The sequence below is a fragment of the Semicossyphus pulcher genome, unplaced genomic scaffold (assembly GCF_022749685.1).
Source record: "Semicossyphus pulcher isolate SPU_LCO1_2020_fin unplaced genomic scaffold, fSemPul1.0.p SCAF_4, whole genome shotgun sequence".
NCBI classification, from domain to species: Eukaryota; Metazoa; Chordata; class Actinopteri; order Labriformes; family Labridae; genus Semicossyphus; species Semicossyphus pulcher.
Genome location: NW_027211715.1, coordinates 30,309,349 through 30,335,270, shown reverse-complemented (window position 1 = coordinate 30,335,270; position 25,922 = coordinate 30,309,349). Strand labels below are relative to the sequence as shown.

Genomic DNA, 25,922 nt, shown 5'->3' with positions numbered 1-25,922 from the left:
CTCTCTACCAGGGGAGAACTATTATTGTGTCAAACTTCCCCTGCTTCCTATTTCACACAGGATATTTTAGTTGTAATAATATAACATCCCCTGTCTCCTCCTCACGCTGGAATGTATCGCTGTTGTTACTTTAGGATTTTTACTTTGAACATAAGTATACCTGGTCTCCAGTGTGTGTCACTGAACTTCCTGTCTACAGGTCTCTGAGGGAAATGAAAAGAACTATGATTCTGTACCTGCAATTTAATTTAACCTAAACACTAAAACTTTCTTTGACACTGTTTTTTTTAACTTGAGAGCTAAAATTTGGTCCCTTGCCTTTGGATTAAAACAAGCTTAAAATAGTGCTTATTTTTGTCACAGTGAAACCCCAGAGAAACGGGCTGAGTGCCTGTTCTGCGTCTTAAGATGCATTTAAAAAACGCTGCCAGGCTCTGATTCTGTTTTGCATCATATCCAGATATATTTCTGACCTATTTAATTTTATCTTTCAGGATATTCTATGTGTCGCATGACTCCCAGGATCTGAAGATTTTCAGCTACATCGCCAGAGACGGACAGAGTAACGTGTTCCGCTGCAACGTCTTCAAGTCCAAGAAGAAGGTAAGAAGGAAAGCAGGACTGTTGTAAAGTTTCCACATTAAAAGCAGTTAAATCTCTGAAATGTTACACAAATCAATACAGATACATTGGAGGCACAAGCTAACTGACTAACTAACTAAGGTGACAGCAACAAATAAGGAAGGTGTCAATCCGTAAACTCCATAAATCTCAGAGCGTTGAGGCAGAGCAGCTGGAGGGAAAAAGAAGCAAGAACATATTTTAGCTATAAATATAATCCCGTTTCACCACAATCAGTGAACAAAGTTATAAAGTTGTGTTTTTGTTCATTAATCAGTGCAGCTGGGCCCCAAGAAGCACCTTACTTTGTTCGGGGAGTAGGCGGGGCTGCTCCTCCGCTGCTCGTCCGCTGTCCTCACCTACGTCCGCAGCGCGCACCTGCTTTCAAACACGTTGCCATCAGCCTCATGAGGACAGTCCTTGTAACACATTGCCCACAAAAGCGCACATTGACCTGATGCGGTCAGCCAGGTCTGCAAGTTCTGACCTAGTCTTGTTTCTTATAGTTTGAGTGAAGATTTTTTTCAATAATTTTTTGCACGACTTGCGATAACCGCCTTGTCAAACTTTGTCTCTGCAAAGTGGCAAAATGGAAAAAGGCGTCCGCTAAGTGTTTCATTTCCAATGTTTTCACAGTCTGTTAGCCGTGTATTGTTTAAAGCAATTTCTCCTCCTCTCTTAAATCACACCGCTGTCTGAGTCACATCCTGACAACCTCCAATAAAGAGACGCACGGCTGTCCAGCGGCAATAATTCCTCGCGGCACTATAGGCCTGTCATTGTTGAGGGTTGGAGGAACGAGCTGGAAACCCATTTGGGGAGGACGACGAGTTGAGCAGAGGAAGTCAAAACAGAGTCCGGCAGTGTGACACAGTTAGAAATGTGCTCAAAGTTTTCCACTTTAGCTGCCAGTTGATGGTGAAGTTCGGAGGGTTATCCGAGCGCAGCACACACTGCCTCATTATCTCTTAGAGACAGGCCGACACTGACACATGAGCACGCACACACACACACACACACACACACACACAGAGACACACTGATACACACAGTGTTTTGAAGGGTGTGCATACCAAAATTCTCTGGGGCAACTATGGCCCTGAGGCTACTGAGCTGAGTGTGTGTGTGTGTGTGTGTGTGTGTGGACTTGCTATGTCTTTTACAGCATAGTGGTAATGGAGAGACTTTGGGAAAAACCATTAAGTTTTTATAGTTAGAGCTCATTGATTACTGTCTAGTCATTATTTCTGAACATATACGTCTCTTAGTTGTTAAAAATGTTCTGTTAATGATGGCAAACCCGGCCTGGGGTAGACCGTTGCTCAATCTGTAGGGAACCGGAGGGTGGCCGGTTCAAGTCTCAGTAAGGACAAGCCTTGAGCAAGGCACCGAATCCCCCACTGCTTGGGGCGCATGTCCATGTGCAGCCCCCTCACTCTGGCATCTTTCCATTAGTGCATGTCCATGGAGTCCTGTGTGTATTTCGAGGCTATGTTTGTGTAGCATGTTTGTAAAAACAGAGTGAAACAACTGAATTTCCCCTCGGGGATAGATAAGAAGAAGTATCTTCTTCCACCTGCTGTGGCTGCTAACTTTGATAACAGAACATTTATAGGATGGTTTGATTTTAGAGTTCTGTTTCTTTTCTTTTAGATTGATGCAAACACACCAAAATTAAATGTCATCATTTAGCCAGTTGTGGTTATCACAACAAGCTGCGAATGCAACATTGCTATATTACTGTACCTAACAACTTATGTGGTATAAACAGAACATTGTGGGGCTACATCAACCACATAAGTTATGCAGACCCTTCATGGAAGCTGTAACACAAAGCTTCCACTTAAATCAAATCCCCTCTATGATTGTAAAAATACCACAGTGCCTCTATTTATATTTTTTTATGGTAGGCGCCTGCGGCTCTTTAGAACAGAGGATTTTCCCGTCATTTTAGCTGTCAATGAATGTGTCAGTTGTCTTCGTGATTAAAGTTGTAATCTCGATGATCTTAATTTCGTTCTATGGCACCGATGGTGATAACCGGAAATTGCGGGAGCACACGTCCCAGATTTTCGGTTGTCGATTTCCTTTGTAAACTGTTAAACTTCATGTGAGCGTCGAGTTTGTTTCTTTTTCTTTGGATTTTCACTTCTTGTTGAAGTTGTATCTGTAGTCATCCATCTTTTCTTTGTTTGTTCAGCCATAGTAGATTACTGTTTACTCGCAACACTTGCAGAGAGCGGAAAAGCAGCCGCTTAGCTCCGCCTACCCTCTCTGGCAGACCAACCACTGCTGGCTGACGGAAAACGCGTCACTAACTGGGCGCCGCTTGTGATTTTTTTCCGTGAATGTCGCCACAGACACCCAGTCTGTAATACTGCAGATGCAAAGGCTTTCATCAGTGGGCTCAATCACCATTGTGTTACCTCATTCGGTGAAAAATGTCAGTGTTCCAAAAAGATAGCACAGTTTACTGTCAGACAGGGGAGAAAAGAAATAAAAAAATATTCATATTTAAGAAGCTGAATTCAGAGAATTGAAGCTTGTTTCCTTCTTAAAAATGTCAAACTAACAAAATGTTTGTCAAAACAGGCGATTAATCAATTTGTTCACAGCTGTTAAATTAATTAATGAAGCTGTACTGTCAGCCCAAAGCACCCGCTCACACACACGTTCACACGCACATTCACACACCGATGGCAGAGGCAGCTATGCAAAGTGCCAATCTCCAATCGGGATCTAACTTTGCCTTCGGGAGCAATTTGGGGTGCAGTGTCTTGCCCAAGGCCACTGTGACATGTAGACTGCAGCAGTCAGGGATCGAACCGCCAACCTTCCAATTGGGAGATGACCAACTCTAACACTGAGCCACAGCTGCCCCAATGAAACAAAATGATTGACTTGTTTGTGCCCGTATAATGAACTCAGACCAGTGTGAGTCTAAATGAGTTACCGACAATGTGTGGTCTTCTTTTTTTGATTACAGCTAAAAGCAATAATTCTGCACTTTATTTCATTACCATCTGTACTTACATCAAAAACTGTTATTATTTAAACAGTTCTAAGGAGTTGTATAAGTGTTTCTCAGGCCACAGGGGAAAAGAAAAGAGATCAGAGATGAGTACAAATATAAAAGAGCTACTCACACAAAGTACAGCAGAAAGATATACAAGATTGAAAAAGGCAATAAAACACTCTTTGCACAATGAAAAGAATGAGCATGAACGCATCAAACACTCAGTAAAGGTGTCATCCAAAGCAGTGTATGGTTCCGTGTGAGTGTTTTGACGCGTGCAAGGTTGCGAGTGTGAGATTAAGTAGAAGATTAAGCCAACTTTATTTCCCTCTTAACTACCAGCAGTGAAAGAATGGCTCGGCCTTAAATCATGGCGGCATAAAAAGCCTTAAGTGGCCTATCAGTTCTAGCATCGAGACAGGCTGTGTGCTTCTCTCTCTCCCACTCTGACTCATGCTCGCTCGCTCCTCAACCTTCCCTTCTCCGATCGACATTTTAAAGGCGGCTAATGAATGACCTGGCCTCTATTATGTAGAGCTGAAGTGAGAGTGATGGAGGAGAGACGAGCGAGTGTTGATAAGCATACTGAATGTTGCTGTGGCTGAGAGGTCAGCGCGATGTGATTGTATTTTAGCGTGTTTGTCTGATTGTAAGAGGCAGTTTAATGTGAGGTAAAACAATCAGAGCAAAGAGTCTGTCAGCCTGGAGGTCGTGACCCCAAATCAGGAATAGAGACCAGCTGAAGTGAATCTTTCAGGCTGATATATAAGAACATATCCATTGATAAGCAGCACGTTTAATGACACCTCTGTGCACACCGAAAGGATATTAATGATCACCTGAGTTCTACCTCTGTCTGTACGGTTACTGCAGCTCGTCTGAAGACTTAAATTTACTTTTGGATGAAATTGGTATGTTGGTGAGCCGGTCTTTTCAAAACTGATTGAGAGTAGAAGAAGAAAAAACAAGGTTACCACAAGGTCATGTGTGTGACTGTGTTTGGGAATAACCATGAGGAGACTGTATTTGAGTGTTTTTTTGTCTGATTGGAAGAGGCAGTCTTACATGAGATACAACAGTCCGAGGCTTGCCCCCAAATCAAGAATAGAGCCGTAAATTACCGTAAAATCTGGAATATAAGACGCAGTCTGTTTTTGGGGGTATCCCAGAGAGGAAAAGGTTTTCTATAGCTATTTATTCATTAAAAACTTGGTTATTTCTACACTTTTTCTATTTATTTTCATTCAAAACACACACAAATTACAGCCTACCATCTGTTTTCGCCATGTCGAGTTTGCAGTCCTGCTACCTACTAGCTAGCGGAAGCTGGCAGTCTATGGAAACGTTGATTCTTGTGCGGGTGGCGGCTGCAATGGCGATCATGACGAAACGTTAAACTTAAAACAGTGAGGAAAACAGCACTGCGGCATATTGTAAACAGGAGACGTTGTATTTCTTCTTCTTGGGGTAGGAGACGCTGAAGCGGCTTCACGTCACCACTTAACAACCAGATAGCACCATCATCTGGGTAAAATACCATAACACAATAACATACCTCTCTCTGCATTTTATACTGGTATATTGGTCGCACCGGTGTATAGGACACAGCCCACTATTTAGATTGGGAATAAAATGTATTAAAAGTGCAGCTTATACACCAAATTTTACGTTAAAACTGAATATTTACAGCTGATATTGGAGAATATAAACATTAATAAGCACCACTCTTATTATATCTGTGTGTGTTACCTTCCAGTGTACAAATACTCCACATTGTTTGAAGGCTTAAATTTACCCCTGGACGAGTTGTACTGACCAAATCAGTATGATGGTTTGCCAGTCTGTTCAAAGATGATTCAGAGTGCCGGTTTAGCTCAGAGGTTAAATCAGCGGCCCTCATACAGAGGCCACAGTCCTCGATGCGGCTGCCCTGGGTTTGACTCCCACCCTCGGCCCTTTGCCTCTTCCCCTGTTTCCAACACTATCCACTGTCCTCTCTAGAAATAAAGGCAGAAAAGGCCAAAAAATAATAATCTTTGAAAAAAAAATGATGGGCAAAAGTACGCAAACATCATCACAAGGCCCATTTCTAGTCTCTGGAACTTTTGGTCACATCACACTGTCCACTGCTCGGATTTGATACATGTCATCGACCCTATAGGATTAACATCAACCTGTCCTTTTGTGCACAAGATACATATGTACAGTGTTTAATGTCTGCATCCTTTAAAGTTCCCTGAATCATTAAATCATTTCCATGAATGTGAAAGGAGCTAGTTGAGGCGGTTCAGGCATCTTGTTAGGAGGCCTCCTGGGCGCCTCCCTTTGGAGGTTTTCCGGGCATGTCCGACTGGGAGGAGACCCCAGGACAGACCCACAGCCCGCTGGAGGGATTATATATCCCGTCTGGCCTGGGAACGCCTCGGAATCCCCCAGGAAGAACTGGAAAATGTTGCTGGGGAGAGGGACGCATGGGTCACCTTGCTGAGCCTGCTGCAACCGCAAACCCGGAGAACAGGAGATCATGGATGGATGGCATTTCCATGAATTTCTGAGGAACTTTCATTTTGAGGAACTTTCATTTTGAGGCCCTGTTGGACAAAACGTTACACCTTATGCCTTTGCTGTGTGAATGAAAAATGGTCTAACGAAAACCATCCTCTGGTTGTCTTTAAACTGTCTAACAGGGGCACTAGTTTAGCTCAGTTAAAAGAGCAGGCACCACATTTATAGAGGCTACAGTCCTCGACGCACTGATCGCAGGTTCGACTCTCGGTCTGCCGATCATTTGGTGATTTCATCCCCCACATGTCCTGTCTCTCTACAGCTGTCCTGTCAAATAAAGGCCGAAAAACCAAGAAAACAATCTTAAAAAAAAGTATATCATTCTTCTCACTGATGTTCGTTTGTAGGTTGTATAGAGGCATCAGTTTGTCTGTTTCATAACTACTCGTAGTACGTTTAAGGACACCTTTTTCAGTACTAACTACTGCATTGCATAATAAAGCCAGTCCAGTGCAAGAAGTATTCCCTTTGTCCGGTCTTTATCACATATCTTCACCAATGAGGCAGAAACACATTAACAAGCCAAGCGTAAAGAGAGATGCGTGAAGATAATAGAGGCGATGCATAAAACCTTGTTACAGTCTTTTACACCTGATAATGGACTGCACCACAACACGACACATCACTGCTGTGAAACGGACACCTTGCAGTTAGCAGCTGAGCTTTTAATTTGTGTTATTTTTTACAGTTAGGCCACGTGAATTCATTTTTTGTCAGTCGGTAGACGCACTTAACACCCACTCAATTAAAAAAACACAAAAACAACAAATAATGGAGCTCAGTTGGTTGGAGCAGTTTCTGGCCGGTATTTCTTTATTTATTTATCTGATGTTTTTTAGAGATAAAGGCTCATCTGTTGTCCACAGCTGGTTGATGAGGTGGAGGGAGTTGTGGTTATTGTGTCAAGTGTTAATTGAGTTCTCTCTCTCCGCGTATGGATGCCCTCCAACCATATGCTGTCTCTCAATGTCGGCTAATGGCTTCGACTTGCGGACGTAGAGGACAAGTAGAATCTTCTGCCTCTGAGGATGATTGAAAAGCCCAAATAATAATGTAATGCATAATGAATGACTCTTCCTGTGCTCGTAGGTAATTCCATTGGAAAGTACTGAGTAGCTTCAGCATTAATAAAGCCCGTTTCCTGCAGTTACATTTAGTGTAGATTCATACTTTTTAAGCACAAGAAGTGAGCTGAATTTATGTCGTACAGTAAGTACAGTTGGCCCGAACAAAGCTCCTGAATCTCACCGAGAATCAATGGTTTCATCGTTGACATTGAGGAGTCCTAATATAAAATGAGATATGGCTGTTTCCAGTCGTATCAATGCTAACGTTCTTGACACAGCTTGGTTAAGATAATTGGATTGAATAGCCCTTCAGCTCTTGATATTGAATATCCATATCTCACTGGAATGAAGCTTTTGTCTTCCACTCTCTCTTTTTTTTTTTTACTCTCTCAATCTAATTTATATTTTACCTCCCTGTCGAGGCTTTTACCGCAAAGGCTGAAATAAACCCCAGTTGAGCAAGTCATGCCGAATCGCCTCTTTCCAGACATTACATATCAGAGTGCGATGTATTGATCGTGAGATGTCAGCACTGAGATGTACTCAGGGGCAGAAGTCAATAAAGCTGCCCTGTTATAGGTCAATGTGTGCACTGTGTGAAACGTGGTAAATTTAGTCTCGACTTCTTCTGCCCAACGCGTTCCCAGTCTGTCTTAATCTCCACTGGTTTCTTCTCTTGCTATGCCTCTTTCCACTTTAAACGTGGCCGACTTCACAATTGGTATCTGCACAGTATTCCTTTGGAGGGAACTGCCTTGTTTACAAGAAGCACCTGAACTAACCATCAGCTACATTCTCTGGGAGTCTACACCATCACACCTGATTAACAGAGGCAGGGTCGGTCTGGCGTTTGGGGTCACAACGGGACATACCATTGTAGGCATTGTGTCCTTACCCAACCTCAGAACTGGGACACAATTAAACCTGCTGTCTGCTCCGCGGGCCGTGAAGCTACACCTGAACCCTGTCTATGAAACAATAGATGGTAAACACAGTCTTTTTTTGGATCTGCTTTTCACGTGGTCCAGCTGGAGACCAGGCTGTTAAAGTGCATAGAGATGTTCAGCACTTCATTCATACATATTTTTTCCTATCTTCATTCAAGAGCAAAATTTGACAACATGCCTTATTGACTGATTTTCACATTTTGAATGAAATCTCCTTCTTCTTCCTCTTGTCCCTGCTTGTGCTTCCATTTGTTCTGCTTGGGCTGAAACAGTTTTCTACCACTTAGAGAAATTGTTGCTTGCACAGATTTCAGCCCCTCCCCTCATACTCCGGGTGCGTCTGTGCCCTTGTGAAATGTCTGAGCTCAAATTTACTGCTCATACATTTTTTCTGCAACAACCCTGTAAAAACCACCCAACCGATCGAATGCAAAGTGTAGTTTAGGCAATGAAATGATCCCTCCCATGTCGTTGGAATCTTTTGCTTTCAGAGGATCCGAACGGGCAGTTTCACTTTAACTTCTGTCCTTAAAGCCTGAATTTTACGTACTTGCCTTGTTATTTTGTGCAACGCCAGGGTTTGAAAGGAAAACATAAGTACATTTTTCTTCAATTTGTTAAATTCGAAGACCACCTTTTTGAATAAAGATCAGAAACAGTGCCTGAAACTGCAATCTTTCTAACTGTCAGCAGGAGGAGAGTCCACTGGTTGCAGAAAGAAGTCTGTTGCAAAGTGTTACAACCCAGTAAAGATCCAGGGGTAAGGGAAGCAACATAACGCGGATGTATTAAGACAAACAAGCTGTTTTATTATTAACAAGCCAACACACAGTTTTCTAATAACACAACACAACAGGAAGAGGAGTCAGATGAGGCAGGAAAGAAAAGGAGAGGGCTGCGGGAGGCGCCAAACCAAGACACAAACGAATCAAAACACCCTCCTACCTCGTAGTTTGCGCACTGACTTGCGGCGTTAAAGAAAATTAAATGGAGTGAAATAAAAGCCTTGCTGACTACCCTAATCTTACCTGTTCAAAACCAAATACATAGTAGCAGCCACCCATAAACTAATGTAAGACTAACGAGGAAAATTACCTCAGTGTGGTGTGAATCTGGAATGTAAAAAAGAAACTAATCCTAATGACCAGTTACCAAACAAAAAAAACCTAGTGACTCATAACAGGTTAACATTTATACACAACTCTGAGTTATTCACAGATAACTTTGGAAAAGCAGGTCAACATCAGATAAAGATGCCTTGGATGAAGGTGGGCGTTCCAGCGATTGTTGCTCAGGGGCAAATCCCTCAGAAGAAGCAGGTGACGTCTCACATGCACCTAACTGATGGATTGAAGGGAGAGGAACTGCACCACAAACAGAACAAAACGAACACACTGAACCCCGAGGATCATAGCATAAAGTCTATGAGAGAATTGGCCTACCATTCACTCGATTTTCAACATTTTCCTTACGAGTTTACCGTCTAAAATCGCAACATTATAACTGTAAGTCATTGTCCTATCAACAGGAAAATGGAGGACAAGGCAGGGTATGCTTCAGGGCTTGGCTATCTTATGTTTGATCGGGGTAGATGTGTTGTAATGCGTGTCCACCCTCTCATTCAAATATGTAGTTCTCTCGAAAAAACAAAACGGCAACGACCAATGTTCCAAACTCAGGGCTTCAAAACCAATGGCTGATTTAACAATGGCAATGTCCACTTCTTTAATATAGTGTATGGTCTGTTGTAAAAAAACATAAAGGTGTGATAGCTTGCTCTAGCGTGACGCTGCAGTGTGTGTATGTAGGATGTATCCTTGCTTAGCGACAGCCTGGGAGTCGAGCTAATGGTCCAGAAGAGTCAGTGAGCCATCGCGACTACATTTCATCACACTCCACTTACTTCGTGCTCTCACACTCAATCACAGTCACACACAAACCTGTCCTTTGATTGGCACTTATTCGGGTCTTATGATGTTCCTCTGCAGTGCGCTCACACACTCGCTCTGTGCCCAGTTTAATTTCTTCCTCCTGTCTTACTAATTTCCTTCAGGCAATCAGAGGGATTCATGAACATCAGACCAGGCTGTGCCCTAATGATTATAGCAGTAAGCCGGTGATCAGGGAACCTCCACTTCTACACTACCAATACCTTGTGCATTATACCTTTCATTATTTATCCTGCTTTTTCCTTGATTGCATTATATTGCCTTTTGTCCCTTATCTCTTCTTGTGCCAAGACTTCCAAGAGGACAGTGAAAGCACTGCTAATCCTCTGAGGGTAATCCGGGATAAATAATGCATGTGCTTTTGATGAGGCCGTATCGTACGGCCACGAAGAGAGAATACTGTGCTGCAGGGATCCAGCTCACTGGCAGCTTGATGTATAGAGAGGAGAGAGATAGAACGCTCCAGATACAGAGAGGGTACATTTATTCGGTTGGATTGACAGAGAGGAGAGTGATGTAGAGAGCGATAGAGACAGAGCGAGAGCTAGACAGAGATGGTGACAAATGTACAACTTCAGAAGCATTTCCTGTCTTAACAGCAGGTTATGTGCAGGCTTTGCCATTGAGTGACAAATCTCTTTACAGCTTTGTCAGCCGCCAGAATTGGAGATCCATTTGAGAATTGGCTCAGGACATAAAATGTCTTAGGCACAGGACGACCGTCAACCGTAAGAACTGAGCTGAATGAAAAAGATTAGTGTGTTGAAGGGGACTGTCTATCCAGCAGAGGTTTAAGTAACGCAGAAGACTGACAGGGAACATTTGTAAACGAAAAATGGTTGCCGTTAAGGCTTTTACCAAACATCCTGACGGGGTCTTTTCAGAACGACACTTTGCCGTGCCCCTCAGCATCTCACAAGGACACAAAAGGTACCCTTAGGCTCCTGAATGAGAGACACACCAGGCTCTCTACAAATTCCAATGCAAAACCATAAGGGGCGATATCAGACACTGAGAGCAACAATGTGATATCAGGCTTTCTACAATAAAATCAAGCATGTGGGGCTGGATTGACGACTCAACGACTTTTTCAGACCCGGGAAGACCCGCTTTTGGATGCCAATTATCTCTGTTCCAATTGCCAGTGGAGTAAACTCCTTTCGGCTTCTTTTCTGCTGCGTCACTGTCTGACACACGCACCCGAAACAGGGTTAGTAAACAACAAGATGTTGCAGTGGATAAATCTTTATTGTATCTATTACTTATTATTATTCAGTCTGTTTATCAAACTCAGTGCAGACAAATTTGGAACGATGTTCGAGCGCTGCTCGGACGGAGACGGGCGGAATTTGTAGCTAAGATGACAAGGAGTCGCAGAAGTTACAGACGGAGATTCACGCCGGAAAGGGGGCGGAGATTAGTGTGTCGACACAGGTTTGGTGTTCCCATCAATGCCGATCGGAACTGAGGCGATAATTACCCGGGTCTACTGCAGAGTCATTTGACCCGGGTCTGAATGCAGATTGTATCCTTTCCCACTAAGCAAAAAAGCTGGGTGTTAGCTGGTGTCAGTGGGTTTTTTTGACCAGTGGGAAAGCGGCTTATTTTAGCCCAAACCAACCTTGACTTTCATTTTAGCCCAAACCATGAATTTTCTAAACCTAACTAAGTAGTTTTGAAGCCTAAACGTAACCAAACTGCAACCATTTCAATACTTCTAGCAGACGGGGGCTGATATCAATTGATAAAGGGTACCAAGGGGGCAAACTGGGAACAAGAACAAATTAGTCTTTCTCTTTATCTTCCAGAACGACCCATTTCATTGTTCAAAAAAACTATCTCAATTAGTGTTTTTTGTGATCGTCTGTCTGTATGGATAAGACACGGTTAAGCCCGGGGTTCAATGCTATTGTGGCAAGTTCTGGGTATTCTTCCCGATCCTTGGGAATCTGCTCAGCGCAGTGGGGACACAGATCTGTGTGTGCTTCTCATGCTCTGACCCTGAGTCAATAGGGTTGCGATCTGTCCCGTATTTCTGTGAGCAACCTTTATAAAGCATAAAATACATCTCCACATGCTGTGAATGAGATGAGCCGGAGGTGATCCACGTGTAGTTTATCAGAGTTATCATGCTGCGTGCGGAGGAGACAGAGCTGTAGGGGAGCATCAGGCTTCATGATCAAAGTTTCATATCATGAGTTGCGAAGCCAGGGTCTGAGATCGGGTCTGAGATTTTCCTGTGGAATTGAGTACCGGGCCCGGTACCAGTCTGCAACCCAGTTGGGAACACCCTGGTTTAGCCAACTGAAAACACTAGGTTATTGCTCAAGGAAGATAATAGATCAAAGTTAGGAAACCAGCTTGGTTGTGATGATAGCCAGGTCAACAGTAGACATAGAACATGGAGAGGCGTGAAAGTGCCTCGTTTCATTGCGAGCGCCTTGCCAATGTGGTAGATCGATTCAAACAAACGAGGCTGCTGCGATTGTTTGTCTTAAGGCGCTCTAAGAGGTTTTGCAACAGTAAAACAAAGTCATGCTATGATTGCTTTTTCGACCTAGAAAGAAGAGAAATTGCTCTCATGTCCACAAGAGTAGTGAGAGTGTCTTTTTCAGCCTTTGAACAAATGGCCAAAGCAGTGGTATATAAAGCGAGTTTCACAGTTTCCCCTCATGACTAGATTTACTGCTTCAAACTTTGCCTGTTAGTTGTCCTGATTGACTTCAAACAGGACAAAACTGAAGCCCTAATTACTGCTCCGAGAAATCAAAGAGAGAAACTCGTGATTAGCTCCTCCATCTCAGCAGATATCATCACAGGCCAGACATTTCCATGCTCCATTTTTCTGTTCGATAAAGAACGTAAGCAAAGCAGGCCTCTGTAATTCAAAGACCATTTCAAAGGTCAAAGCTTTCCTCTCTCCTGGGGAAACAGCTTGTGCATGCTTTCATTATAATTAGGCTTAAATAATGTAATACATTGCTCTTCAGATTGCCAAGAAAAAAAGTCTATAAAACAATTTCAGCTTTAAAAACGCTGCTGGCAGAGTTTAACTGGAACAAAGAACTGTGATCACATCCAAGTCCCTTTACTGGCTTTGAGGTATTTTTAGGATAGATTTTCTAAATGTACAGAGTTATAGAAATATTCTCACACTGGTCTGTGACTATTAAGCTGGGACGCTGCAAAGACATTTTATTGACCTCTGTAGTGCACTTAGACAGACTCACCAAAGACTGAGTGCTACGCTGGAGCTGCCAGCTGCACTTTTGGACCCAATATATACATTTTCATTTCCTACCCAACTCTGCATTAAATGTTCAGTTTCAAATATTAAAAACCAGCCAACTTCTTGGATTTCTCTGAGTTCTTTTATTCAGTATGACCCCTACATGGATAGCCTCTAAAAGCATCAAAATACGTCTGTTTTCTTGCTCAATGACAGATATTTCCCCTGTTGGAAAAAATCTTCTTCTATCAAACAATAATGCAGCTTTTACAGTGGGATTGGGCAGATTTGAGACTAGATCACAGAGATTGCAAAAGAACACAAGGTGAAGTGCAAAAAGCTTTGTCTTTGCTCGCAAACTGGGCAGTGATACACAGGAGGTCAGTCCAAAAACGGCAACAAATCCAGTCAGGGAACGGGCGAAAATCCACAAACAAAGACACAAGGCAAAGTCAGAAACTGTAGAGAACAGCAGAAGGGAATTATGGAAAGCGATTACACACAAGGACGAACAAAGACAACATGGCGGAGGAGCCGGGAAAACAAGGGAGTGTGAAACAGGTTGGCTAATGACACAATCATGGGGAGGTGAGTAATGAGCACAGGTGGGGATAGTCAATAGACCAGGAGATATAAGGACAGGAACTCACAGACTTTCAAAATAAAACAGGAAACAAAAAATCACTAACATAAGCACATACCGTAAAATCCAGAATATAAGACGCAGTCTGTTTTTGAGGGTATCTCAGAGGGAAAAAGGTTTTCTATAGTGTATTAATAAGAATGTGTATACAAGTTATTTCAACACTATTAAAATGTATTTTTATTTAAACACATTCAAAACACACACAAATTACAGCCTACCATCTGTTTTTGCCATGTCGACTTTGCAGTCCTACAGCGCCGGTAGCTAGCGGTAGCTGGCAGCCTACAGTAACGTTGATTGTTGTGAGGGTGGTGGCTGCACTGGCGATCATGACGGTGCATGTCTGTGATGAAGCGTTAGCAATAATCAAGTTAGTTTTCAGGTTAGTAAAACAGCACTGTGGCAAATTGTAAATAGGAGACGATGAAGCGGCTTGGACCCTGAAACAGTTTAATGCAGAGATGTGACATCACCTCTTAAAGGGATAGTTCGGTTTGTTTGAAGTGGGGTTGTATGAGATACTTATCAATAGTAAGTGTACCACATACAGTGGATGCCGGTCAGCACGGCCCTGGTGTTTAGAGACCGGCCGGAGTGTCGGCATGGAAGCTCGGCTATATGCCGCTGCAGATAGGGTCGATTCCACACGTAATGTGTCCACTCATAAGGAATAAATAAATATAAATAAATACGCTATATTTGAATAATTCACCGCATTTCACTTTTCAGTTAGAACGCCTCTTTATTTGGCACTACTTTATGTGGACCGCAACACATACGTGTTACTACACCTGCAGCGTGCCGTGTCGGATCAGCAGTTTGTGTCAGCGGTTTGTAGAAGAGACAACAAACTAAAAAAAATACAAAATTATGGAAACGACAAAGTGCTGTTCACGAGGGGGACCAGAGGACATTGTTTTCTTCATACCCTTTTCTTCAAACTGAATTTTACTATATCTAATAAGGAAGTGAAAACAATATGGCAAAGCAGTTCTATTATCTGACTGCATTGAAAAACTTTACATTTTTGTCTTGTATAAAAGGTCTTTTTTTTCCTCCTTTAAGTTTCTTTCGGGGTCGGGCCATAGTTGCAGCAGACTAAGAAACTTAGTCCAGACATCACGCTCAAAATCAACGTTTGTCAGCTCCTTCTGCTGAGTCCTAAGGTGTTCCCAGGCCACATAACATATGTTATCCATTACTTCAGCCCGTTTTGAGCTGTTTTGACACAGATCAATGGGTAACAAGCAAATACACAGAGAGGGTATGAAGGAAAAGAAAGAGACTCAGATAATCAGCGTAGGAGTCAGGGGACCTTGAGCCTTTGGTTGGTTCACTTTACGCAATAACACAAGCAACTGCTGTCACACCGTCCATACCTGCCTCTGTAAACGTCTCAAGGGAACGCTGTGTTAGCTGTCAGGCTGAGGACCAAAGTTTGAACACAAAGGAGGAAGAGAACAGGAGGAGGAGACGTGGGGCTGATTGATGGATGATGAAGGAGATGGAGAGGAACAGAACAGCACAGCATGAAAACAGAACGGCAGGTCGGGAGGGAGAAGAAGAAACATAAGTAAAGGATGGACGGCTTACAACAAAAATGAGATACCCACATCCCGAGCAGAAGAAGTGCAAATTCAGCTGAAACTAAAACCATAATTCTCATGTGGCTCTGAAGTCCAAAACATGAAAATACTCCCGACCCTGTATTGTTTTTCCTTTTTCCATAGATTTTTAGTTTGATGCTGTAGCACGTCTCCCCCAGCACACACACACACACACACAGCAGGAAGATCGCTTGTGGTTTGTACTTTCTTTTTCTGACTCCTGGCTCCACACACTATAAATAACCAGAACGTTCTTGAAGCAGTGCGCCTCCGCTGTCCGGCTACACCGATCAGCAGTTAACAGTTAAACAATATATAATCTTCAGCGCATCGCCCGAGCTTCAGCTCCTTTCCCGTGTGCGAGCCGACCCGAGGTCCGGCACACTACTGCATAAGAAGGGAGAGCAAAATTAGCTTAAGTGAGCGCCAGCTGTGCCAATTAAGTCACCTGGTGCTGCTTTCCTGAGCCATCCCCACACCTCTCCCTCCTGCAGCTGCGTGTCAGCCATGCCCACCTCCACAGATGTCTAGATTCATCTGTCTGCCGACTGAAGCCTGCTTTGCCGCTCAAAGACAGACTTCAAGTGATAATCATTTATATGATCTTTAGTCAAAGGTAGAGCCTCCTGTCTTGTCTGTTTCAGGATATTAAAACTTATTGCAAGGAAATTAGAAAAGACAGATGTCAGAGGTTCACATTTTACCAGCTAATGATGGTTAAGTCTTTTCCTGTGGGCTTTTAATTTAGGTTATGACTTCGGTTTGGGGCTGCATGGTGGTGCAGTGGTGAGCCTCACAGCTAGAAGAGTTTGCATGTTCTCCCCGTGCATGCGTGGGCTCCCTCCCCGGTGCTTCGGCTTTCTCCCACAGTCCAAAAGACATGCTCGCTAGGATCATGGTGACTCTATAATTGCCCGTAGGTGTGAGTGTGAGCGTGAAAGGTTGTCCGTCTCGATGTGTCAGCTCTGTGATTGACTGGCGATCAGTCCAGGGTGTAACCCCGCTTCTCGCCCAATGACAGCTGGGATAGGCTCCAGCGCCCCCACGACCTTGAACAGGATGAGCGGTGTAGATAATTGATGGATGGATATCGGTGTGAAAGAACTTAACTGCTTATTTACTGTTTTTGGAGACATTAACCGTACTGTTGATAACATTTCCACTAGATTTCAAAAGGAAAGAGTTGAAACAACTTTGATAATCTGTAATAACTTTTCTATACTTTGAATGCATGTGAGGTATTGCAGTTTTAATGTTCTACAATTGTGTTCATGGACACCACTGTTGTTTGAGGATACCTTATAAACTGAAAAGACAAAAAAGGATAATTGCTGACGCTGTATGGTGTCACAAGCGTAATCACCTTCACAACAGGCACTCCTGATTAATCTTCCCTCTTCGATTGACATTTTTATGTTAGTGTATGCCACATTGTCTGTTGCTATTGTTTGTGTCACTTTATTCTCAAAAATTAGACTTTTATTATAACCAGATTTCCACGAATTGTGCCTAATATAGCCATTAAAGGTTTAATCTGTTTGAAGTGGCAGCATATGGTCAGCGACTTTCATTTAAAGATATAATCTCGAAGATTTTCATGTAAATAAATGTTTGTTAAGTCTCTATCTATCAACAAATGAGGTAACACAATGGTGATTGAGCCTATGGCCCACTGATGAAAGCCTTTGCATTTGCAGTATTACAGACTATGTGTCTGTGGCACCCACTCAGTGATGCGTTTTCCATCAGCCAGCAGTGGTTGGTCTGCCAGAGAGGGTAGGCGGAGCTAAGCGGCTGCTTTTCCGGTCTCTGCAAGTGTTGCGAGTAAACAGTAATCTACTATGGCTGAACAAACAAAGGAAAGATGGATGACTACAGATACAACTTCAACAATAAGAGAAAATCCAAAGAAAAAGAAACAAACTCGACGCTCAGATGAAGCAAACAGTCTGAAAAGGAAAGCGACCGTCAGCCAGGAAAATCAACAGTTACAACCGGAGCCAACCGTGGACGTCACACATGCAACACTGTCTAGATATCTGTGAAGTGTGCTCTTGTGATTACCGTTTGTCGACATAGGTGCCGCCAAAGAGAACGAAACTGAGATCATCGAGATTACAACTTTAAGGTCACTAAACATAATGAAACGAGGGACACAAAAGCTGCTGAGCCGTTGTTGGTCGTAGCCGCTGCTCTGATTGTGTTGGAAACATGGAAACAGCAGCACAAAATGAAGCTGAAGAAGTTTTAATGAACAAAATGAAATAAAAAGATATTACATAGACTGCAGAAAAACCTCACCACTGAACAGAGTGGATTTTGCAAACATGGCCAAAACCAGTTAAAGTTCTTAATAAAGATTAAACACCCGGCCGATCCTAATTTCCCATCTGCTCCTAATCCTAGAGCCACATAATGTTGTGATAGTGATCTGGACTGAACACTTTGAAGCTTCAGACGGGTCCACAGGAAAGGATTGAGTCTTGATTCTGATCAGGCTCTCAGGCCACGCTGCATCTGTTCTGCTCATTCAGCTGAGGATGAGTGCTGTTCGGCGGCCAGGCCTCACTGCCTTAAAATGAAATCTTTTCTGCACCTCTCTGCTGTGACGAGCCAGACAAATGGCTGATAGCAGACACAAGTTGCTTTCACTTGACCGGGCCTTTTTCAGAGCGGGGCGGAAAGCGGAGAGGAGACGAGATAACAGACGCATGCATCTGTGCACCTGAGGACAACGGAATAACCCAGACAGAGAGAGAAATGTTATTGTGATTATTCACTGAGTTTGGACAGCAAACACAGACAGCCACCTCTACCTGAGACTGGGATGACACCAATGGTCCACGTGACACTGATTTTCTGGCCTACATATATAATTGCACTGCACTTCTGCCTATGTGTGGTACAAAATGCACATTTCAGGGGCAAAGCTACATCCAGGCAACTCTTGCAAAAAGTTGCAGCACATGTGATAAGTGATTTTACGCTTCGTGGTTTGTTCTGAACACCTAAAAAACGGCATGTCTTTCTGTGTCTCTCTCTCCCTCTCCACACAGAGTCAGGCCATGCGTATTGTTCGGACGGTCGGCCAGGCGTTTGAGGTTTGTCACAAACTGAGTCTGCTGCACACGCAGCAGAACGCAGACGGACAGGAGGACTGCCACAGCGAAAAGAACGGCAACGACTCCTCCATCACAGGTACACACACACGCACACACGCACACACACACACACACACACACACACACACACACACACACACAAAGACGCAAAGAACAACAGGTACCTGGTCAAAAGTCAGCGTCGCATTCAGAGCGGCCTGCATTGTGTGTAAATTTAAAGCACTGCTGATCTTTTCTCAAGGAGCTGTTGACGCTGATGTTTGTATGCTGCTTACCTTTTATCAGAGAAAGTAGTGACTTGTGCTTTCAGCTTGTTTGCTTCTGTGTTGTGACATTGAAGAATCAAAGGGCGACGTTAGTCAGAGGAGTGACCGAGTGCAGGGTGAATGTTTTGTGAGGGAGCGCTGCATTTTAATCAATGTTGTTGAAGGGAAAGCGTACCCGCTGCAACCTTGAAGGTTCATGAGAGGAATTCAGTGACAAATTGAAAGAAAGAAAAACAGATAAAGTCTCTCATGAAGGAGGAGGCCATTCTTATTATTATTTATTTGTTTTCCCACAGTTGAATGTACAAAGTGTTCCTGTATGGCTGGAGTAACACTGATAGCAGCGGCTGGTAACTTAAAAAAATTGAGACTTTTCTCAAAAACAACATTATTTTTCTTCTGCTGTGGTCCATCTTGGCTCTTTGTGTAGTGGTCCTTGTTCCAGGAGGAGGTACAAATCAAATGTTTGCACTGGCACACATCTCCACAAGTCCATAAATACACACACACAGACACCTTAGGCACATCAGGGAACCTTGCGCTGTCAGAGAGAGGCCGAAGTCTTGACAGAAACATAAGGTGTAACACACTGGAGTATTCCTTTAAAATGTGAAGTGAAGACTGTACAAGGAATCTTTCATCGCTATCGCTGTATGAACATGCAAACTAAAAACGTCTCAAAAGACAAATGATATAACGTGATAATCTGGAAGATTTTCATTGACTACAGATACAACTTCAAAAATGAGTGAAAATCCAAAGAAAAAGAAACAAACTCGACGCTCAGATGAAGGCAAACAGTCTAAAAAGGAAAGCGACCGTCAGTGAGGAAAATCAAGAGTTACAACCGGAGCCAACCGTGGACGACACACACGCAACACTGTCTGGATATCTGGGAAGTGTGCTCCTGCAATTACCATTTATCACCACAGGTGCCGCCAGAGAGAACGAAACAGAGATCTTCAAGACTCCCACTTTAAGTACACGTGCCACGCGTTTAAACTCAGCATGCTATCATTCTTACTGTCAGATAGAAGCCCTGGAAACATGCACCATGTATTCCCACCGTTTGGCCAATCAGATGAAGCCTCAGCTATTTGAGTAGAGCTATGATGTGATAGATGAAAAAGACAAACTATTATGCTATTAGGAGTCATTTTAAATTCAGGAGAGAACACAAACACAGGTAGACATGTTGAAAATATGCAGCACAGCCGAAAGACGCAGGAACTGTAACTTTAAAATGAAAATGCACACTTCAGTATTTCCTCATTTATCAGACATCGTATCATCGCAAAAAAATGTAAACGCATATCGCAGGTTTTCCTCGTATCGTGCCGCCATAATTTAAAGACAGGGCTGTAGGTTTCTGGGTTTGATAGAGGCAGGAAGAGTTCCAGGAAGAAGAAGCCTGGATCCATTTACCCTCATGTAAAAGTCTGCAGCCGCGTAGTAGTGCAGAGCACCGACATCCCTTTACAAAGACACACCAGGAGAGGACGGTGTTTTTAGGTCAGGGAATAAAACTAAAGGTATCAAACTGTATTTAAAGGCCATGTGGAAGTTGAATATAAAGTAGTGTAAAATTTGGAGTCTTTGCCACATATTCCCCAATGCACACAAATACCTACACACCTCGCACAGTCATATGTTGTTAGATAGCACAGGCAGACAACCACAACACACACATTCACACTCCTGTCTGCATTGTGCCCAAGTTGGCAAGCAAGAGAGGGCGATGCTGGAGTGAATGTCACGGATGAGTCAACCCAAAGAGAGAAGGCTCCACACAAAACCAGTGGGCTGAGCTGCTTTTATCCGTCGCCTCGTGCCTCGACAGGACGGGCTTCACTGCAGCACGGGGACACGTGGCTCCGAGGGGGTCTGAGAGCACACACACGGGGATTCAGCGGTTGGAAAACCAGAGGAACAGATCTCTTTCACGCCATCGTTCCAGTGATTACAGCAGCAGACGCTGGCCACCCTCCCTGTCCCCATCTGAGAGCACCAGGCCGGGGCACATTATCTCCACAGACCCCCCTCCAGCCCTCCAGAGACGAGCTCCCTTTCACATGCTGATGAGCCCGGAGATCACCCACGCACTATAACTGTACATCCACACAACCCGAAAGGACCCCACATGCATACAAACTCAGGCCTGCACACACAGCACTCACACTCTCACTGTCATGGTGGGTTAAGCTACACAAGAGCCGTCACACACAGCCAATGAGCTTATCTGAAGAACTAATTATCACTCAATGAAAGGAGAGGGGAGAGAAGAGCGGGAGATAGAGGATTAGAGAAACAGAAAGCTGGGAGAATGAGCAGATAGGAAGGAAGAAGAGATGACAGAGGGAAAAAGGGGACTTGGGATCATGGAGGACGAGAGGAAAAGATGAAATATGAAGTGAGGAGGAGAGAAGGAGAGGGGAAGGAGAACTGGGTTGAACAGCAGGGAGTCCAAAGAAAAGAGGAGGAAATGTAGAGCAAGAGATGTTTTATGCTGGAGGAAAGTTTCAGAGTAAATGTACAAAATGATGCAACGGAAAGTGAGCAATGTAATCTTATAAACAAATAAGAAACTGTAAAAATGGCTTACATCGCTGAGAATAATAAATCCTGCTTTGTGGAAAATAAAGGGAAACTGTGGAACATTAATCTCGGATCCCATCGGCTATGGTCTGACGACGATACAGAGTCTGGGGACAACCGTGAACACGTCAGGCATGTAGCTAGCGGTTAGTGATAAACGACTTCCAGTCAAGACTTCCTTTTCCGCGTGCTGCATTGTTTACTTTAATTAACGGGTCTTACCTTTGCCGAGATTAAGACATCATGATGCAGATTAGTAACAAGTCAAAATGAAGCTTTGTCAGGTCTGTCCTCAAGAGGAGAAGATTTAAACTTTAGACTTTAAACGGAGTTGAATGGAGGTCGGATTGGACATGATGCATTTATGGAAGTCGGGAAATCTGAATGCTGAACGTCTTCCGTGAAACAGCGTCAAGGGAATTTTAGATCAAGAGCAGAATGTTAGCTGAACTTGCTGCAGATGTTTTGTTCTCTAAGAAGCTAAATCATCATCAGACGTGGCTGATGTGAGCCGGGATGTCATCACGGTGTATTACGCTCCGCCTTCTTTTGCTCTCCTCACAGACTGTTTTTCCTGCATGCGCCGCAGCCTGCTGATACGTGATTGGTCAATATTACTCGGACTACAAGCGTAGTACAAACAGAAACCAGAACACTTGCCATCCCTAAAATCCACGTCCCTGTAAATACAGATTACAGCTGACATTAACTTAAGACGTAACAGAGCCACAAGCAACAAGATCCCTTCAGATCATCACTAAGCACATGATAATATACTGATCAAATAAATCTTCATTTGACTTGTTCAGTAGTTTTCTAAGAGCCAGTGGCCTAATTATGGCAGAACATTTCACTTTGTTGTTCTGTTGTTGTAGCACATTTGGTCAAGACAGAACTCACACATGTTGCAATGAGTCACATATTAGCCTAAAGGATAAACAGGACTATTCTGCACATTTTAGACACGCTGATTTATCACCCAAGCCCATTATGGCTGCCCAGGACTCCACAGTGCAGTAAGCTAAAGGGCTGGTGTGTGTTTTAGGGGATCTTTGGCAGAAATGATTTATAATGATCATAAGTATGTTTACATTAGTGTATAATCACAAGGCCAGAACATAGTTCCCCAGAGAGAGGGAAGCAGTTGCAAGTTTGTTAAAATCTGCAACAGCTGGATGCCACTTGATCCTTCACCCTGGACCTTTAAAGGATAAAAACAGCAAACTCACAAACTGTCTAAGAAGAATTATATGTATTTACAAATACCACAACTGCAAGTCGCTGCAAACTAGTAATAACGGTGACAAAAACACATGCCATAAAACATATATAGCACATACATAGCAACTGAAACATCTGCATGAACACAGACAGTATCAGTATCAGTTTCAGTAAAAGCCTAGTGATAAATCTGCAAGGGTCTATAAGTGTAAACACATATCGTATCCTGCAAATGCATCGCATTTAGTTTATGATAACTTTAACCTGAGGATGCAAGCAAGGGCAGAGAAAAGGTAAACTTTGGGAGGAAGACGAAGCGTTTGGGTCGGGTGGGGAGGCAGGACAGCACTGATAGCTGGGCTAAAAGGAGGATGAAGAGAGGTGGTAATGGAGAGAGAGGTGAGGGTAGCTCTGGCAGCCGTTTTGTGAAGATTATAGTAGATGAAGTGGAGAGAGAGAGGACAGCACTAATGGTTGGGCGCACAGAAGAAAGAAGGGGAGTAAAATGGAGGCAGATGAGGATTGAGGTGGAGGTGAGCGGTGGAGGAAGAGGATGAGGGGAGAGGATGTTGCAGCAGTGAAGAGGAAAGAGGGGGAAGGAGAGAGGAAACGGGAAGAAAGAGAAATGCACACTGAATGCCTGATAAGATCTGGTGTGAGTCAGTAAATCTCTGATGAAGGAAAGAAAGTCAAACACACTTAAGTCAGGTTAATAATTTACCTAACCATCCCTTTTCTGTATGAGGAGTTACAGCCAGATACGCAAAGTTTCTGTTTTGGAACTTAAAAAAAGCGATCAGAATCCAGCCGTGGCCTTGCATTTAATTACATTTCACTTGTGACAAAGATGTCAAACTGAAGTTAGTTTCACAGGCTCAGAGTTTCTTTAATAAAGTGTGGAGTGCAGAAAAAGGAGAAACAGTTTTGTTGATTCTTTGTGTTTTTTACACAAGCGATGTTGTTGATCATCTCTGTTAATGATGTCTTCTCCACTGAAACACAGTCTGTTCAATTTGGTCCAATTTGTCTCATTAAAAATGTCTAAACAAGAATGAAGAAGCTGTTTAAAAGCTCAAAACACCAAATGGAGACGCCCATGAAACTGTTCAAAATGTTCTGATTAGTATAAGAAAATGTTTTAATCTAATATTCAAAGAACGTTTTAAGGATGTTTATCATTTAGTTCTTATAACTTTAAAACTTAAAGTAAGACTACTAAGTAAGACAAAACATTTTAACGTCAACATTCTGAAGATATTTTCAGGATGTTATTGAGGCCTGGGATGTCAGAACGCCTTTAATAAAACATTTGCTCAAAGTTACATAAAAACAAAGGTAGAACATGCTCACTGCAACATCCGGAGGATCTTTTCAGTCTGTTAGTACGGCCTGAACTATCAGAACGTGATTTAAAAAACGTTCCTGAAATGTGATTTGAACATTCTCACTGAAAGAGAACGTTCTCCTACTATTTAAAGGGACATTCTGGGAACCAAGTCAAAACATTACCAGAACATCGCACATAACATTCTTAGAACGTTCTTAGAACAAAACATTTCCAGCTGGGATTGTACTGGTTTCATATTTGCAATGTACTCTTTACTATTTATTTGCTTAAACATCAGCTCCAGTCATGTTTTAAGGCATATAAAATGCTCTGCTTGAGGCATAGGCCCCGCCCACTATGCAAATGTCCAACCGCCCCCTCCGTCGTGAAAACAGAACACGTCTCTGCCATCATTTAGTGGACACTTGTTGAACTTACCTAGCTTGAAATGTAGTCATTAGTAGTCGTAACATAAATGTTAGTAGTCAGTAGTGAGTTTGCAAACATTACGATGACAGTTACAGCTGGCTCGAACATCGCTGAAGTGGTTGCCATAGGCTGCACATAATGATATGCATAGCATCACCCTGTCCATTAACGGGATTGGCTCCTTAGGTTTGTGACGTCTCAAACCTGCCAATCTGAAAACGTGTTGTTCAGCCTGTCCTTGGTACACTGCAGTTTAAAAGCAGACAGGCCCAGCCATGGAGATGACTGCTGATGTTGTCCCTGATATGTCTTGTAGCACATGAAGAACACCACATGGAGATGTTTACAAGGTTAAACACTTGATTTCCACTGGAGGGGGTGTTTAAGAGTTGTACTACTGAACAGATGAACATATATTTTATGTACACTCTAATTAAAGCACAAAATTATGTTGTATACTTTGCTTCTGTGGATAATGTTTCTCACTTGATGTATCCATGTGTGTCCGCCCATGTGTGCTTGTGTACATGCTCATGCCCACATGTGTGTATGCAGGCGTGCGTGCTTATCCACCACCTGTATGTGTGTGTACTTTCCTCGGCTCAGCTCGGGAGCTAACGGGCGCGGAGAAGACGGCGTCCGTCACTGAGGAGACGGACATCGACGCGGAGGAAGTGATAGTGGTGCCGGCAGCGGAGGACTTAAATCCCAACAGAGGAGTCACTGATCTGGACGCCACGGCCAAACCTCCTGACCTGAACCACTCAGAGAACAAGGTACATCATCCCTTTGTTTGTATATAGTCCGTTCAAGTTCGGGCTTGTAAACCTGGCAGGAAATCAAATGTAATAACTATGATAAACATCCCTGCTTTTATTAACCACTAATGATCAAGTTAACACCAACTCTAAGTTTAGCTTTGTAGTGAGCGTGTGCAGAAATAGCTCCCGCTACTTGGTGCCTACTCAGAAGCTGTCAGCAGCTGAGCTCCGGGGTACTCCGCCTGATCGTCCAGTGTATGAGTCAGTGTTTGTGCGGCCTGGGTAGTGTTGGAGATTTGACACAGCCCAGTCAGACTGTCTGCTCTGTGGCTTGTGGAAACTCACCACCAGCATCTATAACCCCAGAAATGCTCTCTGGCCTGTTTGCTGATTTACAGTCGTACATGCACGGTTGTGATTGCGTTCTTGATGGAGGCAGCGGTGGAATGACGTCAAGGCCTGATGAGGGCAGAGGGGAGGGCTCAGCGTGATGTTTATTACGCTGCTCTTTGGCCGGAGACCTTGGGCTCTGCATCAATCACTTATTTATGTTT

General features: G+C 43.3%; 1 protein-coding gene across 2 annotated transcripts in view; it reads left to right on the top strand.

The window, feature by feature from the left end:
• nos1apa (nitric oxide synthase 1 (neuronal) adaptor protein a) overlaps positions 1 to 25,922 on the top strand; it is a 214,202-nt gene that overhangs the window by 121,140 nt on the left and 67,140 nt on the right. The window contains exons 5-7 of one of the 2 annotated variants that reach the window (XM_069679904.1): positions 495 to 603; positions 18,704 to 18,845; positions 25,214 to 25,383. In XM_069679904.1, the coding sequence (XP_069536005.1) occupies positions 495 to 603; positions 18,704 to 18,845; positions 25,214 to 25,383 (421 nt within the window). Of the gene's footprint in view, positions 1 to 494; positions 604 to 18,703; positions 18,846 to 25,213; positions 25,399 to 25,922 lie in introns of both variants that reach the window. The other variant, XM_069679905.1, reaches the window with a different exon arrangement.